Raw genomic sequence first — 17,331 nt, 5'->3', positions numbered from 1 at the left:
GGCCACACCTCCTTGGAAACCTACCTTCGGCTATAAATACCCCAAATGGTATGATCATCTCATCTTATCACATTACCATCATATTATCATCATATTATATACCTGATATCTGCTCTAGCAATCTCTTAATATACATTTATATTTAAAGAGCAATCTAGTCTGATTCTCACGCCGGAGGGTGGTCACAAGGAGGAACCCCCCCCCCCTTCTCAGTGACGAGCTCACGGTCTGTTTTGCAGGTTATCAGAAGAACCATCTTTGCCGGGTCTAACCCCTCGTGGGAAACATCTATCTAACCCCCAGGTTACACGTAATCTGCCCGGGGTCCGATTAGTGTTTCTTCATTGGCGCCATCCGTGCATAAAAGCTAGAACTTCATTTCTTTTCAGTTTTTTCAAACTTCTGGAAAGATGGTTAAAGAAACTCCGGTAACCACAACCCCAGCTACTGGGGGGAATACCGGCTACACAGTCTTTACAAACACTACCCCGGTTACCCAAGCCGGGGCAACTGAAGTAAATTTTACGAACACTACCCCAGTTACCCAAGCTGGGGCAAGTGCAGTAAATAATCGCTCACTGGGAATCACCGATACCCAGTTAGAGAAACGAACAAGACTCCCCCGCCAAACACTCGATGAAGTTAAGGCATGGGCGGAGGCACGTCAGAAGGAATTCCAAGCCGAGTTGGACGAACGCTTGCGTTCCGTCCAACAGGCTGACGAATTCGAAGAATACTTGGACGATGACTCGGAGGAATCCGACACCGACGCGAACCCTCGCCATAGGGCAAAAGGGAAGCGTAAGGAAACGGACTCCCAACCGAGAATGCGTTTTGGAGAAGCCTTCAAACCAAAAAACACAGGTGGAAGCCCACGTGACTTCTCCAAAACATTCAGACCAACTGTGGCAAATGCGGGAACGTCCAAATTTGCAAGGGACATTGCGGAAGCAATCGCCCCAAAAAGTGCCAAACTGATGTCCAACATCGGCACTTATGATGGTATATCTGACCCAGACGATCATTTGAACAGATTCATAGCGGGGGCAACCGTCAGCAATTGGACGGAACCTACGTGGTGTTACATGTTCCAAATGACGCTTGTTGAGCCAGCTAGAGCGTGGTTCGATCGTCTACCGGTCAACCACATCTACGACTGGGCAGACTTCCAACAGAAGTTTAGCCAACACTTCAGCCAACAAAGAAAGTATACCGAGGAACAATGGACAATCCTCAAATGCATTAGAGAGGAAGATGAATCTTTGCTAGACTTCATCACTCGCTTCAACTCAAAGAAGCTAAGTCTGGGTAATATCAGCGAAGATCTTGATCGCGCTGCCTTCATCCAGGGCGCGAACGACCCAGAGCTCATCCGCACCTTAACGGGTAAAGATGGCATGCCATCCACATGGGATGCCATCATGACAGCAGCAAAACGCTTTGCGGAAACGGAGAAGCAACTGGGTAGAGATCTCCCACAGAGCACAAACCTCTACACCCAGAAAACAAGAGAAGACAACGTCCTTACCGCCCGATTAAACAAAAAGCGGAAGCTAGGCATTTGGCAGTCAAGGGTAAACTTTGACACCATCCGGCTTGCAACATCGGTTAGGCGGAAGGGATAACGTACGGTCGAACCAGAACTCCAGATGGACGCCACTCACCAAAAGCGTCACCGAGATATTCGCCAATGAGGAGCTCCCATGGCCAAAGGCTCCAATAATCCGACATCGTCCCAATGCTGATCGGAGCAAATACTGTGACTTTCACAGGACAAAAGGCCACAACACTGAAGAATGCACAGACGTAAAGGACATGGTCGAAGCATTTGTCAGAGATGGGACACTCGCGCACCTCGTGGCGCAATGAACGCTGAGCAGGCTGATTCGTGTAGAACCCCAGTTGGGGAAAACACGAATAAAATTGCAGCTTCAATGTTGGAGACTACATACTGCGCAAACAACGAGATCCCGAACCAGGTGCATATCGGCTCGATGGCACTCCCATCCCAACAACATGGAAGGGAGCTCAATTACACAGTTTGCATGTAGATCAATTCCAAATTTGTAAAGAAAAGGCCCAGAGCCACTTCTAATGGAAATGATTCTCCTTAGAACATCGTCGCTGATGATTTTACATTTATACTTTATGAACTATCAACACTGATGCCGGTTTTTACCGCATACATAAGTGTGAAAGTCGTTGCGTGGGGAAGGCGGCAAAACCCGCATAAACCCAAAAAACGGCAAACCTTCACGCAGGTCAGTTGAAGGGGAAAAGTTCAGTCATCCCACTAAATGAAAGTGCCGGTCTATCCGCATGAATCATGATAGAAGAAACTGAACACTAACCTATTAACAACCGCGCGTCGAACGGTTAATTTATTCAACACGGATATGCCGGTTTTCACCGCATAATTACGTGGAAAGTCGTTGTGTGGGGAAGGCGGCAAAACCCGCATAAACCCAAAAAACGGCAAACCTTCACGCAGGTCAGTAATAGGTAAACTTTGGTCAACTAAATGAAAGTGCCGGTCCTAACCGCACAAATCATGAGAGGAAACCAAACCTATTGACAACCGCGCGTCGAACGGTTAACTTATTCAAGAGAATTTCTAACAAAAGGATGAGGAAAACCTACACGCAGGTCAGATATAGGTAAAGTTTAGCCATCCTACTAAGTGCAAGTGACGGTCCTACCCGCACAATCACGAAAGAGGAAGCAAAACTTCAACCTATTATCTACCACGTTCAAAGGTTAACTTATCCTAAATACTTAGAAATTCCAAAAAGATGAGGAAAACCTCCACGCAGGTTAGACGTAGGTAAAGTTTAGCCACCCTACTAAGTGCAAGTGACGGTCCTACCCGCACAATCACGAAAGAGGAAGCAAAACTTCAACCTATTATCTACCACGTTCAAAGGTTAACTTATTCTACACTTGGAAAATTGCTAATTTAAACTAAAGTATGCAAGTCATAACGTTTACAAAGCAAGGAATCCAGAGAAAGTAGCGGTCTTACCCGCACAAAGATTTATATTTCACAATGATTCATTACAAGAATGGCCGGGTAACTAGCCGCCTACAAGAAAATAAATCTATACAAGCTAAATCTATCCTAGCAGTGGGAAGGGATCTTCAGGATCAAGCTTCAGGGCCACTTCCACTTGGACCAGCACCATCAGTAGAGCGTGGCAGTTCAAGGAAAGCTTTAAGGATAGCTAGCCCATCATCAGCAGCAGCAACTTGGTTCACCTTCTCCACCACCGGATGCGGGAAGGCGGCATACTGATTCACTGCTTGGTCGTAAACAGCTTCAGTATCAACATTATACAAAGGGAAGTTGGACATCAAAGGTGTGACTGGCCACATGCATGACCATTTTTTTTGGTGAAAAAACATGTTGTATTTACAGGCTTTTTGGTTTCAGGTTGTGGAGGAAGCGGTAATATTATGTGTTCAGAATGCGGTGGGCGTGGGTATCAAGGTGCTGCTTAACAATCCTGTTGGTCTGTTTTGTGTAAAAGAAGAGACAATGTCCTGTAACTTTGTTTTTTGGTATTGATATTGGTATTGGTATTGGTATTGGTATTTTTAAGATATTCAACACTATATTTTTTTATGTATGATGACAAACAAGTATTTGAGTTGCCCAACTCATATAATTGTCTCTTATATTAGTGGTTCCGTTTTAGTTTTATTTGGTTTGCCAAAAAAAAATCGTGAATGTAAACGCTAGTATGACATATGTATCCATGGATATAAATGTTACTTAGCGTGTGGGCACTGATGGGGCGCTTAATTAAGAACCATTAATATAAACGTTTAATCATGTAAATGAGAGAATTAGTAGCTTTGCTTTTGCCATGAAGCTTTCGGCCAAAACCAAAAGGCATTGTTTAATCTGAATTCTCTCAATGGTAAGAGTTCCAAGTAACCTTATCGTGGAAATGGATCTTTATAGATGGATAAAGATGGTGTATAATTAGGGAGTGTGTGTATGTTGTTCCAAAGATACCTTGCTATTATTTATTTGTCAGTATAATATATATAAAATAAATAGCTTTGGTTGAGGTGAGAGAGAAAGAAGAAGAAAGGGGTTGGGTTTCTTTCTCTTCTTGGAATAGGAATAGGAATAGGAATAGGGTTTGGTGGATCTGATCTGTGCTATAAGGTAAGTAAGATCTTTCTTTCCTCGTAATTGCTTTTTCTTCTATATCATATGAATATCAATCAATCAATCATTCATTGCCAACTCAATTCTACTTCATCCTTAACTTCAAACTCTTTTCCCCCAATATCAGTTGTTTTTTTAATCTACCTTCCATCTTTCTCATTTTCTCAACTGGGTGGCTTCTAATTATTACTAGATTTCTGCTGCTGCTTCCTTATCAATTATAATGCTTTTAGTTTTAGTTGATTTGGTTGGGGGGATAATAATAATAATACCTCTTTTAAATAATTCAACTTTCTCATCTTACAAACTAATTCTTTCTTTCGCTTGCACTAACATCATCACCACGTTGCTTCTAATTTTAATTTTATTTCTAAGGGGATCAAAATTACTATCTTAATTAATCTTCTTTACAAACCATATCATATTCATTATTATTCTTTATCAACCACATTCTGTCTCGAAAAATAATATCAAGTGTCAATGTTCCTTTGTTGACACTTCATCTCATCTTTATTACATGAATTTTTAGGTCCTTATTTTACTTTTCATTCATCTGTACAGGCTTCAGAAAAAAAAAGCAAATTCAAAATTGAAGTACTAATGACATCAAAAACAATGAGGAGAAGACTACATCATGGGGATGTTGATGGTAAAAAGAACGACCATTTTGTAGCTGCTGCAGATTTAGATGACCTAAAAGAACCTTTACTAGGCACAAGTGATGACTACAAACCTAACCACTTGCAGGTTATTATTATTATTATTATTATTATTATTGTTATTATTATTTTACTTTTTTTTAATTTTCATTCTCATTAGAAGTAGATCATTTAAACCTCATATTCTTATGAGAAGAATGAAATAAACAAGTATATATAATCAGTATCTTTGCATCTCAGGTACAAAAGCTTGAAGATATTTTGTATGATAAGAAAAGGAAACAACGCCTCCACTGGACGTTTCTATTCTCTAACATCATTTCCGAATGGGCTCAATGGTTAGGTATTCATTACTTACTTCAATTTTCTAACAAAACAAATGGACAGGCGTTTTGCATTTTTAGTATCCTATTTTTTTGAATAAAACCATGTGTTTCTGGTGCAATATCTAGTGATAATTTCTGAGCAATGTGTTTTTTGTAGCAAGAGTTGTGCTTGGATCCGGATCATTTCTTGCACGGGTGTTGACTTTACCTTCAACCATAGGAAGTGGACCCACAAACAAGTTTCTTCCACCATCACTCACCCCGTTACAGGTATACTCAAATATGTGATGCAAACATTTACGAACAACTAATCATGAAACATAAGATGTCAGTTGTCATCAAACAAAGCTAGCTCTGAATTCATTTGAGCATATTTCAATTTGAATCATAGAGCTACATCTATCATTTATTAAGCGCTTATTCATTTTTAATATTTTACTTTCTTTTCTGCGCAGGAATCAAGACTCAGAAGTCTGCAGAAAAGATTGAAGGTCCCTTTTGACGGTTCTTGCTTGGAGCATCAAGTAAGTTTCTTTTCTCTTTAATATGTAAGAAAATGTTAATTTTTATATTCCAAAAAATACAGGCCAAAAATATGCAATTTTTATAACTAAATACACATCATGACCCGAACTGGCCTATTTATAAGTGAAGATGTTTCTTTTTTACTTTGATATGTAAGAAGTTGGTATTTTTCGTATTCCAAAAAAGTAACGCCATAAAGATGTATTTTTTATAAATTAAATACAAATCAAAACCTGAATTGGTGTATTTATAAGTAAAGATATTTCTTATTTTTTTTTACTTTAAAATGTAAGAAATTGGTACTTTTTGTAGGCTTGTAAACGAACCGAACAGAGCATGTTCGTGTATGTTCGTCTAACTTTAACCAAACAAACGATCTGATACGAAGTTTTCGCCTTTCATCATCATCATCATCATCATCATCGTACTCAGTATATCCCACCAATAGCAAAGCTATGGTAGGGTTTGAGGAGGGTAAGATGTAGACAGCCTTACCTCTACCCTTTAAGAATAGAGAGGATGCTTCCGGTGAGACCCCCGGCTCGATAGTAGTTTTGCATCAAGCCTTGGACATAAGGCACATAACACTCAACTATCGGGACACCTCCGATTGGTGCATGTATGATGTACCCTTGTCTTTCGGCTATCAACGCCACCACATGATGCCTGATTTTAATGTTATTTTCACGAGATTAGTAAAATAACGTCAAAATTAGTGCAATTTCACTTTCGCCTTTAATTTTATAAATACAAATATAAGTAGACCCAAACTGTTCGCCTTTAATTTTCATTTTCTTATATCTTTTAGAACTAATTTATTCAATTCGGGTGGCAGGATGCACTTAGACAGTTATGGCGGTCAGCTTATCCAAATCGAGAACTCCCAGGACTTAAATCAGAGGCTTGGAAAGATATGGGGTGGCAAGGAAACGATCCTTCGACCGACTTCAGGTAATGTATATAATTATATGTTAAATTTTATTTCGAAGTTAGTTATGTTAATAAACATTGAGTATTATTTGCAGGGGTGGAGGATTCATATCTCTAGAGAATCTTATCTTCTTTGCCCACACGTATCCGGTTCGTTACTTGAATACTATTTTCGATAACTTATGTGCAGATTATTATAATTTGTGTGTAAGTAGAAGGGTGGAATTTGTAATATAATTGTGATTTTGTTGAAAACAGGAAGCTTTTCAAAACCTTTTAAACAAAAAAGAAGGAAACAGAGCTGAATGGGAGTATCCTTTTGCTGTAGCCGGTATCAATATTTCGTTCATGTTGGTGCAAATGTTGGATATTCAATCAGGTATAAGTTTCTAAGTACTTCAACATACTATTTACTGTATTTTTTTTTTAAGATTGTATAATGTATTAATATATTCGGTGAACTAGTAGAATTATGATTTGATATAATCACACGTTTGTTAATGTATTATACTAATTTGTCTTCAGGATTACCAACATCTTTATCGGGGGTGCGTTTCTTGCAATTTCTTAGTAATGATGAATCGGCTTTTGATGAGCTTTATTGTGTGGCTTTTAAGCTCATGGATGCTCATTGGCTTGCGAGGCGTGCTTCATATATGGAATTTAATGTAAGCAATTGCGAAATTTCTTAATGTTCATTTTTGTCCATTTTCCCCAAAAAAAATATATGATTAGTGACGCATTATTATTACAATAACGGTCCTTTTTTGTTTTTTTTAACAAAAATGAGTTAGGAGATGGTATGCATAAAATAATACAGTTTTAGTTACGTTTGACTCATTTTTGTTTCGGTTAAAACTATTATATTTCATGTATCTGATTATTTCTATGCTTTTTGTAGGAGGTTATAAAATCCACAAGGACACAACTAGAGAGGGAGCTTGCAATCGAAGATGCGACAAGTGTGAAAGATTTACCAGCCTACAATCTGTTGAGATGATGAAAATGACAGTGTCTGTACATTGATATAACATTACCTGGTAGGAGGTTGATGGTGGTAAATTTCACATTTGAAAAAGAGAGTAGAAACAAGTAATGGATTGGTCGTTGTTTAATTTGTACAAACTTAAATGTGGTTCGACTTCTTGTCAAGTACACCTTTCTTAGTTACTGAGTGTATGAAGGTCAAAAGCATGTTTGGGTTCGATTCAAAACAGGTTCAGGTTAAAAAAACACCACCCAAGTACAAATGAGAGGTGATTATATATTGATAAACAGTAGATCAGATGAAAATAAAATGAATGATTCACTTTTTGAAACCTGCAAAAATATACGAAAGTTGTTGATATGCAATGTTTATTTGCTCAGCTGAAATCTAGATAAAGGTTATGAATAGATTTAGTTTGATTAGAGAACTTGTATTCGGTAGGTTACATTACATACATAAACTGTGAAAGGTTAATATATCATATAAGCATATTAGCTTATATGTGTTTTTAGTGTATATAACATAAGCATTTGTATGCAAATTATTAATAAAAACTGAAACATTGGTAAAAATATTTTAATGTGTATGAAAATTTATTAATAATAGCTGAAACATTGGTAAAAATATTTTAATGATATAGCTTTGTTAATTTTTTTCACACAATAGTTTAGTTTTTGTATTAAACTAGAATTTAAGTAGTTAGCAAAATTGTAATTTCTATTCATGACATTAGTTGAAAAAATGTTGTGATTTGCCGAACTCATGATATTTGCCGAACGAGCGGTGAAAACTGGACTTGTAGTGACCATCGAGCAAAAAACCTAACAAAATCCATTAACCGCGGAAACTTTCAATTAAAAAAAAATAAACTGATTACAACATAGTGACAGGTAAACGAACAACAAGCTGCGCCGCAAGCCCGTAACCCCCTTTTGGATAGTAAACCAATCTTACTAAAACAAAGCCCGTTGAACACGGCTTAAAAGTTCCGAAGCCGCCGGGGCCAAATGTATCAAAAGCGAAAGGGACAAAAACGTGCTGATTCTTCAAGCAAGTTTTCTCGTACTTTCCCTAATTCTGCCTTCAATGCCACTTGCTTAGCAAGGTCCAGACAAACGTGTTTTCCGCTCCCATTTGTTGATCTTTGAGCATTCGGAAACATTGCCTACCGAAGCATCCCTAATGGAACGAACCATTACCCGCAATGAGTAAATATAATTTGCTTACAATATGAAAAGAAGCAGCCGATCATTATCATTATTATTACACACCAAAACCATGGTCACATATTCAGTTGATGCTACAGCAGTCAAAACAGGCTTCAACCCACACACCTCACACTCCAACTTCCACCTCAATCACCTTGTCCACTCAGGCCAACTAGCCCAGGCACACCAACTGTTCGACCAAATGCCTCACACCAACACTTACTCTCTCAACACCTTAATCTCCGGCTATTGTAAAACCGGCAATCTCGATCATGCCCGACACCTGTTCGATCAAATGCCGGTCAGAACCGTCGTTTCTTGGACGATATTAATCGGAGTATTCGCAGCATAATCAGCCTGTTGCAGCCTTTAAATTATATGCTGAAATGTGCAGGTGGGGAACTGTTCCAGATTATGTCACATTTGCAACACTATTGTCTTGTTGTCATGAAACACTGGTGAAAACTAAAACATTAACTCAAGTGCATTCCCATATCGTTAAACTCGGGTTTAATTCGACGCTTATAGTTTGCAACAGTTTAGTCGACGCGTATTGTAAAACCAGCACCCTTGACTTGGCTAATCGACTTTTCATGGAGACGACGATAAAAGATCCCGTTACGTTCAATGCAATGATAACAGGATACTCGAATAACGGACTTAACTCTCGAGCGATAGACTTGTTTATACAAATGCAAAGATGGAATGTAAGGCCGTCTGAATTCACTTTTGCAGCAGTCGTGTGTGCCTGTATGGGCCTAAATGATGTTCCGCTTGGTCAACAGTTTCACGCGCTTGTTATTAAATCAAACTTTGTGTGGAATGTGTTTGTATCGAACGCCTTTCTTGACTTCTACGCAAAGCATGATTCCCTACACGATGCAAAACGACTCTTTGATGAGATGTTGGTTCGAGATTGCGTGTCGTATAATGTTATCATCACTGGATTCGTCTGGGCTGGACGGTTAAACGAGTCCTTAAACGTGTTTAGTGAGTTACAGTGGACTGACTTTAACCGAAAACAGTTCCCGTTTGCAACAATGTTGAGTCTTGCAGCAACTGAAATGAATCTGAATTTAGGTAAACAAATTCATGCGCAGACCGTGGTTACAGAGGCCAATTTGGATGTTTTAGTCGGCAATGCGTTAGTAGACATGTATGCAAAATGTGATAGATTTGAGGATGCGAATGTGATCTTTGCAAGCCTACCCATTGGCAGCTCGGTTCCATGGACTGCTATAATCTCTGCATATGTTCAAAAAGGTTGTTATGATGAAGCTCTTCATCTTTTCAAGAAAATGCGTGAGGCTTACGTTTATGGTGATCAAGCAACTTTTGCAAGCACTTTAAGAGCTTCTGCTAACTTGACATCTCTCTCGTTAGGTAAACAGTTACATTCTGTTATGATCACATTAGGTTGTATGTCGAATGTGTTTTGTGGTAGCTCTTTATTAGACATGTATGCGAAATGTGGGTACATAAAAGATGCGATACAAGTGTTTAATGAAATGCCGGTTAGAAATATTGTTTCATGGAATGCAATGATTTCTGCTTATGCACAAGAGGGTAACGGTGAAGCCACGTTAAGGACGTATGATGGGCTGATTGAGTCGGGACTTAAACCAGACTCGGTTAGCTTTTTGGGTGTTTTAACCGCTTGTAGCCATCGTGGGCTTGTTAATGAAGGCCTTGCTCATTTTAAATCTATGAAAAGATATAAAGTTGATGTGAAAAGAGAACACTATGCATCCATGGTTGATCTATTATGCAGATGTGGACAGTTTGATGAAGCAGAGAAGTTAATGAATGAAATGCAGTTTGAGCCGGATGAAATCATGTTGTCTTCTGTTATGAGATCTTGCAGGGTTCACAAGAATCAAGATCTTGCTAAACGGGTCGCGGATGCGTTATTTAAAATGGAGGTTTTGAGGGATGCTGCACCGTATGTGAATATGTCTAATATATATGCAGAAGCGGGACAATGGGAAGATGTTAGTAAAGTTAAAAAGGCGATGAAAGATAGGGGGGTTAAGAAGGTAACTGCTTACAGTTGGGTTGAAGTTAACCATAATGTTCATGTTTTTACTGCAAATGATAGAACACATCCTCAAATTGAGGTTATTAGGAAAAAGATTGATGCTTTATGGAGGAAGATGGAAGAAGAAGGGTATAGACCCGACACAAGTGTGATTCTTCAAAATGTGAATGAGGAAGTTAAGGTGGAATCTGTTAAATATCATAGTGAGAGGCTAGCAATCGCGTTTGCGCTAGTTAATGCACCAGAAGGATCACCAATTGTTGTGATGAAGAACTTGAGAACATGCGTCGACTGTCACGCTGCAATCAAGATTATTTCCAAGATTGTTGGGAGGGATGTTGTAGTAAGGGATTCGAGCCGGTTTCATCATTTTAGAGATGGTTGTTGCTCATGTGAAGATTATTGGTGAATGCATTGTTTAATGCAAATCTAAATGTCATAACAAGTAATTATGAACATACTTTGAATACCTTATAAAACATACACAAATCTTTATGATAAATTTATTGGCTTTGAATTAGTAAATTTATTGGCTTTGAATATGTAGGCTTTCTTGATGTTTAGTAGCTTTTTAGTTTGTCTTTAAATTTATTGACTTTGAATTAGTAAAGTCTTTCACAAACTTTTTATGTTGACTGGTAACCCACTACTTCAGTTGTGTAAAATCTACCTTCAATGCAATCATTTATAAAGTCTTTCACAACCATTCTAAGTTGACTTGTAATCATTTCCTCATCGGTGCAGAAAGAGTTAAACTTCTCATATCAATATCATGATCGATATGGTGTATTGCCAATTTAAGAGGTGTAAGATTTTTGCTTTAGGTACAAGTCATAATGCATAAGATTAAGACATTCTAGGGGCAATTATGTCTTTAGACACCATCATGCATGGGTAATTTTAAGGGGAAATTCTCAAAATGACCCATTTATCGAAAAAGAGTTGATTAATTATTGGTACTATATAATGTCATGTGTGACAATGTATAATGAAAACGAGTTGCAAAATATATGTATTAAAGAGTTGAAAAAGAGCAATCAACTTCACGCCCGACATGTTCCGCCGCTATGGCTGAGGGTGTGACAATATGCAAATTAGTTATGAGACGTTAATTGATAACACTTTATTTGCATGACCGTCTCTGAGAAAACGAGGGACCACGAGGACCCTGTACAAAGGTTAAAAAAAATGAACCTTAAATATAAAATTATGTTTAAAATTAAACCAAAAGATGACCCATAAGTAGTCTATTTGGCTAAGTAGGCTTTTATGTTGCCATTTTTAGTTGGGTTTTATGGTTTTGTTTAAAGAAAACTATATACAAGATATATAAAAGAATCTTAATATAAACAAAGAGATTAACAACAATAAATATATCATATATGGGCCACCAAGAAGTAAAAAAATGGAAATTTTAGTGAAAGAAAAGGGAAAGTGAGAAAGCTAGCTCTCAAACTTGAGTTCTTTTGTTTTCAAACACTACATGGATTGGTATTGGGTCCACAAATTTAACGAGTTACATGAGTTGCTAGAGTTGTTGTCCAACAAGTATGTTTAAGGAGATTAATCAAGGCCATAATATAGTTGATTTAACATACAAATGTTATACCAGTTTATCAATTGTCAACTTTTTCACTGGATCTATATGGATTGGTATTGGGTCCACAAATTATGTAGCATGCAAATATTCATATGATATTCTTTTTTCTTTTTCTGAAAAAGGTGATATGCTTGATTAACGAGTTGGCATTTAAAAGGGAATGACTTGATCATAATGGTACCTCTGGTGTTGTGGTAGTCGTAAACTTGTCAAATTTAGATTATTCTTGAAGTCTAAAATCTATGACTCAACCTTGTCGGGCAAAGTATGTTTTTGACATTTCTTGAAATTTTTGTTAGAGATGTTATACGTTGATTTAGTAATACTAATACCTATCATGATGTTATAATACCTTAGGTGACGTTCCAATGTTGGAATCGTATGACGAAGATCAAGTGCTCGGGACGGACATTAAAATACACAAGTCAACTCTAATCAACATACTTGTGGAATATTTTTTATGTTGCTTTTCTATGCATTTATGAAAAAAAAAACCTCTTAGACCGTGTGTCGTAAATAATGCCCATATGAGAGTGTTGTGCGTCATATGGTGTCGCATCATCATCGGGGCATTATACACAAAAGTTGTGTAGTGGATATATAACGCCCCCTCCCAATCATTATCCCATTATTATTATTATTTTATTATTTAAAAAACAAATAAATCAACCACCACTCAATCATCACCAATCTTTCCCCTTCCGACACTTTGCGGGAAGCCCTCACCCCCCCCCCCCCCGCCGGGGGGGGGGGGGGTTGTTCTTGCCGCTTTGGGGGCGTTTTGGGTTGGGGAAGCGCTCTACTATGCATTGTCTTAGAGAGGTTTTGTCAAGGCCGGCCATGGCCTATGGCAGGGTGGTCGACGGCCATAGGCCCGACTACCCGTTAGGCCCGAAATTTTTTTTTAAAAAAAATTGTGTATTTTTATGAAAAACGATGTGTATATTTAATGTTTAAATTTAATTAGATAACAACTAACTTGGTATAGTGGCAAAGGGGTATGACTTCCAACCCAAAGGTTGTGGTTTTAAGTCTCATTTGAGGCATTTTTAAGCCTATTTTTTATACAATAGTTTTTTATACAACCCAAATCATAAATCATAACTAAGGAAGCCAAATTAAAAATTAAATTGTTTAAACCCAACAAAATCCTCTTTTTTACTTAAGGCCCAAAATATTTTTCGCCTTCGGCCCAATTTTTTTTTCAATTCTCGAAGCCGGGCCTGGGTTTTGTCAATTATTGTTTAAGGTCTGTATGTGCAAGTTGTGGTATTTGTTAGAAGAAATTTTTAGGACCGTATTTTTCGCATTAAAATATGTGTCAAAGTCGTTTTCGAAAATTAGTGTGTTTTAGTTTCGGTATACACAAGGCTTTTTTAACAGCTAATTTGGATATTGTTTACAACATACACCAGTAAAAGATGAATTAGTATTCATGTACAAAATTGTTATTATCGAAAATAAAAACAAAATTTGACAACAAATTTTGTCAATTTTAAATACGTGCATGTAATAAAATCACTTATGAAACATAAATCGATACGGAAACGATGCTGAATCCAGTATAGAAGAAGTTTTTCAAGCGATCTATTAATTAATTAGGCAGCAGTAAACATAGACGTACAATATTCAAAGTTGAGTAATGCTAAAACCAATTAATTACCGATAAAATGCATTAATATCTAAATTATCATGTTGATCCAACAACACGAATTTCGTTGGATGATTCGATATCCTTGGTAATCTCCTGATCATGCGCTCCAGGAGGGGACTCGGGTGATTTGATGGAGCAATTCAGGTGACGAAATTAGTTTGTGTTCCTGGCTTTTGCCCCAAACAACCAAATACAGTCCTGCAACAATCACCATTGCTCCAACAACCCTGCATGCCAGACAATCAAATCAACGATTAAATGCATATGTATTTATAAAGATGACTATGAACTATATATATGAGTTCCTTTTAATCTTTTAATTACCTTCCGACAAATAGTTTCTCGCCCAGAACCAGCGCGCCTAGAATGGCGACGATAATCATATTGAGAGGTGTGAAGGCGGTCACAAACACCGGACCCCTCTCTCTCATAAGAAGCCCCTGAATGTAGTATGCAAGTCCCGAACATACTATTCCCTGCCACAACGTACATGAATACTGTCAGTTAACTAATTTGTGATTTACAATACATATATATATACGTACGTACAAGAATTTGGTTTTCCCCAATCATTGTGACTCTTTGGCACGCTTAACTGACAAAGATGGTTATGACCAACAGCGGCCCTTAATTATGTCACAATAATATATAGTTATCCCAACCTAGCTATATATGTTAAGTACAGATTACGGTAACAAATGTAATTAGAGTAGAGATGCTTAATTGCTTACACAGTATACTGTAGCGAACAGTGTTGAGTTCCAGCTGATGCCCCTCTCCATGACAAACCCAGCGATAGTTCCCTCCAAGGAAGCATATCCAAACCGTTAAACCCAACTCCGCCGGGTAAGCTTTTAAAGTTATAGCCTATACATATATATATATATATATATTACAATTTCTTATAATATTTCACTTACCAATTAAATACTTCAATAACATAATTAATAAGTTAATATTTTTATAAACAAATTGCACCATAAAAACGAGCATTTTATTCTCTTTAATTTGGATATGATATTGTTGTAATTTTTCTCATTTTAAATAAATTAATATGTTACGTAGGGATGTTCAGTGTCGGTTTTGATGGTTTTTTAAGTTAAACTTGTGAGTCCAACCGTTAATACTGATTTTTTGTCGTCCAAAACCAAACTCAACCATTGAAAGTTGAAAGTGAATTGTTACTAACGGTCTGGCTCCAGTTTGATTTCACAGTTTAAACTTTAATAATAAATTTAGTTTAAAATAATTAGTAATTTAAATGTACCATCAATTTTAACTAAAAACCAACATAATATGATACTTGAGATGATCATAAATAAAAAAAAATGATAATTTTAGCAAGATAAACGGTAAATATTAATAGAAGATCTAAGACGTGAAATAATAACAACAAAGATTACAAAAGGAATCATATTGCAATTAGGTTTATTTACAGTCTTTTCTGGTTTCATATGCCGGTTGCCGATATAAACCGCGAACCAACCGTTCACTACGTTTTGAAAATTTTGAAACCGACCAACAGACCGAAAGTAAAAAAGAAAAAAGAAAAAAGAAGTTAAACAAATGACCGATTTAAACGATTTCAAGGTTTTAACCGAACCATAAACACTTATATTTGTACGTTATTAACAGGTTCAAACACCCGCTGCATCGCGCGAGCACCCGTCTAGTACCTTAATATATGTAGATGGGCATTCATTATATAAAATGCAGAAACAATTATACTATAAACTTTTATAAATAAATTCCGTTAGATTCTTGAATGTGTAGCAGGGATACTTAAAACAGATTTCATAATTTTGTATGTTTGATTATGCCATTTGCAATGATACTTAAAACAGATCGATTTCATTATCTTTTGATAAGATACTTAATTAATTAATAAAAGAACATCTTTATATTATGTGTGTACGTGACACTTGAATAAGTCCCAAACAATTCAAAGTGACATTTTCAATCAATATTTATTATTTAACCTTAAAATCTAGATCTGAACCTTAATAGGGTCAGATTGCATGTTAATTAGTTTTTTGTTTTTAAAAACCCGAAACCCGGCCTGCATGTTAACCGGGTTAACACCCCGGTTAATGACCGTAACAAGGAGTCAACCACAACAAATAGTAAGAAAGCTAGAATATAATATAAAGACATAAAAACCAAATAACAAGGAGTCAACCACTACAAATAGTAAGAAAGCTAGAATATATGAATATAATAAAAAGACATAAAAACCAAATAAATAAGGTGTATATTTGTTTATAATATTGTACGTGTTTATACCAGGAGAATTTTGTTTATAATGCGTACAGTTAATTTATATATATATTTTTTGTTTATCAATTATTATTTTTAACCTTAAAATCCAAGCAATGACGAAGGTCATAGGAGGGAGAACATTCATCATTGAGACGGCAAAGGTTGCTGTTGTCGCTTTCATTCCGAGAACATATAAATTCTGGCTTATAACTGGTCTGTGAAACAAATAATTCATATCAAATAACTTAATAATTAATTTCTTGCTTTTAGGAAAGGAAAATGTTAATTTATACTTACTCCAGTAAGCCAAGGAACACCAGCGTAACAAAGATACCAAGGGTCATTGGCGGGATCCTTTCCCTGTTACAACAAAATTAACTTACATATATAATTACCAAAACTAATTAAATCAACAAAAAAATTCAGGTATATATATATATATGAGAGAGTGAGAGAGAGACCGGTCTAGAAGGATGGCAAAGCACAATGGTGGCCAGAGCGTGCCGGTACACGGCAAACACGTACGAGTTCATTCCGTCGTTTAACGCCACCTTCGAAATGATATCCATGCCGGAATATCCGACTTGCAGAAAGATAACTAATATAAATGGTAAGCTCTGTCTAAACATCTCAGTGATTTTCGCCATTAATTTCAATTCTTTTAAACTCACAAGTGACACAACTCAAAAATTAGTACTCGTATCATAAGTTCACAACCCTATACTATAAATATATATGTATATTAAATTCTGAAGAAACTACCAGGTACCCCTCCGGTTTTAAACATTAACAAAAAGGACACTTTATATTTGTGAAAATACTATTTTCTGACTGTAAGAAATGACCCTTTTTTTTTGGAAAATAATTAATTTAAAGAACACCAGTTTTTTCTAACGGGCGGTCATATATATAAACGATCGATCGTGTTAGAAATGTTTAGTTATATCTAACATAAGTATCACTATTT

At 36.7% G+C, this 17,331-nt stretch overlaps 3 protein-coding genes across 3 annotated transcripts; 2 read left to right on the top strand and 1 right to left on the bottom strand.

The window, feature by feature from the left end:
- Positions 1 to 4,742: 4,742 nt before the first annotated feature.
- LOC143556083 (uncharacterized) lies at positions 4,743 to 7,769 on the top strand. Its single transcript, XM_077045507.1, has 9 exons — positions 4,743 to 4,924; positions 5,077 to 5,179; positions 5,320 to 5,432; positions 5,618 to 5,686; positions 6,523 to 6,638; positions 6,713 to 6,767; positions 6,876 to 6,996; positions 7,143 to 7,285; positions 7,519 to 7,769. The coding sequence occupies exons 1-9, from the start codon at positions 4,778 to 4,780 to the stop codon at positions 7,615 to 7,617; spliced, it is 966 nt and encodes a 321-aa protein (XP_076901622.1). The 5' UTR covers positions 4,743 to 4,777; the 3' UTR covers positions 7,618 to 7,769.
- Positions 7,770 to 8,882: 1,113 nt separating this feature from the next.
- On the top strand, positions 8,883 to 11,342 carry LOC143556060 (putative pentatricopeptide repeat-containing protein At2g01510). Its single transcript, XM_077045492.1, is given in 2 exon segments — positions 8,883 to 9,149; positions 9,151 to 11,342. Coding segments are annotated over 2 exon segments (2,376 nt in total). The 5' UTR covers position 8,883; the 3' UTR covers positions 11,261 to 11,342.
- A 2,860-nt stretch (positions 11,343 to 14,202) lies between these two features.
- On the bottom strand, positions 14,203 to 17,011 carry LOC143556072 (WAT1-related protein At2g37450-like). Its single transcript, XM_077045498.1, has 5 exons — positions 16,826 to 17,011; positions 16,662 to 16,724; positions 16,463 to 16,579; positions 14,430 to 14,581; positions 14,203 to 14,332 (listed from the first exon to the last, which is right to left on the bottom strand). Exons 1-5 carry the CDS (start codon positions 17,009 to 17,011, stop codon positions 14,203 to 14,205), a joined length of 648 nt encoding a protein of 215 aa, XP_076901613.1.
- Positions 17,012 to 17,331: the final 320 nt, after the last annotated feature.

The sequence above is a fragment of the Bidens hawaiensis genome, unplaced genomic scaffold, assembly GCF_021521415.1.
Source record: "Bidens hawaiensis isolate Kalapana, Puna unplaced genomic scaffold, B.hawaiensis_p1.1 tig00018433_1, whole genome shotgun sequence".
NCBI classification, from domain to species: Eukaryota; Viridiplantae; Streptophyta; class Magnoliopsida; order Asterales; family Asteraceae; genus Bidens; species Bidens hawaiensis.
The sequence above is the reverse complement of the archived record's forward strand: the minus strand, read 5'-3'. Positions and strand labels throughout refer to the sequence as shown.

What these genes read in the sequence shown, in the direction of transcription:
- LOC143556083 (XM_077045507.1), top strand. Translation starts at nt 4,778, where the DNA reads ATGACATCAAAAACAATGAGGAGAAGACTACATCATGGGGATGTTGAT. An exon ending in GTTCTTGCTTGGAGCATCAA is followed by an intron (nt 5,687 to 6,522) that starts GTAAGTTTCTTT and finishes TTCGGGTGGCAG; the next exon opens with GATGCACTTAGACAGTTATG. An exon ending in TCTTTGCCCACACGTATCCG is followed by an intron (nt 6,768 to 6,875) that starts GTTCGTTACTTG and finishes TGTTGAAAACAG; the next exon opens with GAAGCTTTTCAAAACCTTTT.
- LOC143556072 (XM_077045498.1), bottom strand. Translation starts at nt 17,011, where the DNA reads ATGGCGAAAATCACTGAGATGTTTAGACAGAGCTTACCATTTATATTA. An exon ending in GTCATTGCTTGGATTTTAAG is followed by an intron (nt 14,582 to 16,462) that starts GTTAAAAATAAT and finishes ACGTTGTGGCAG; the next exon opens with GGAATAGTATGTTCGGGACT. An exon ending in GAGAAACTATTTGTCGGAAG is followed by an intron (nt 14,333 to 14,429) that starts GTAATTAAAAGA and finishes TCTGGCATGCAG; the next exon opens with GGTTGTTGGAGCAATGGTGA.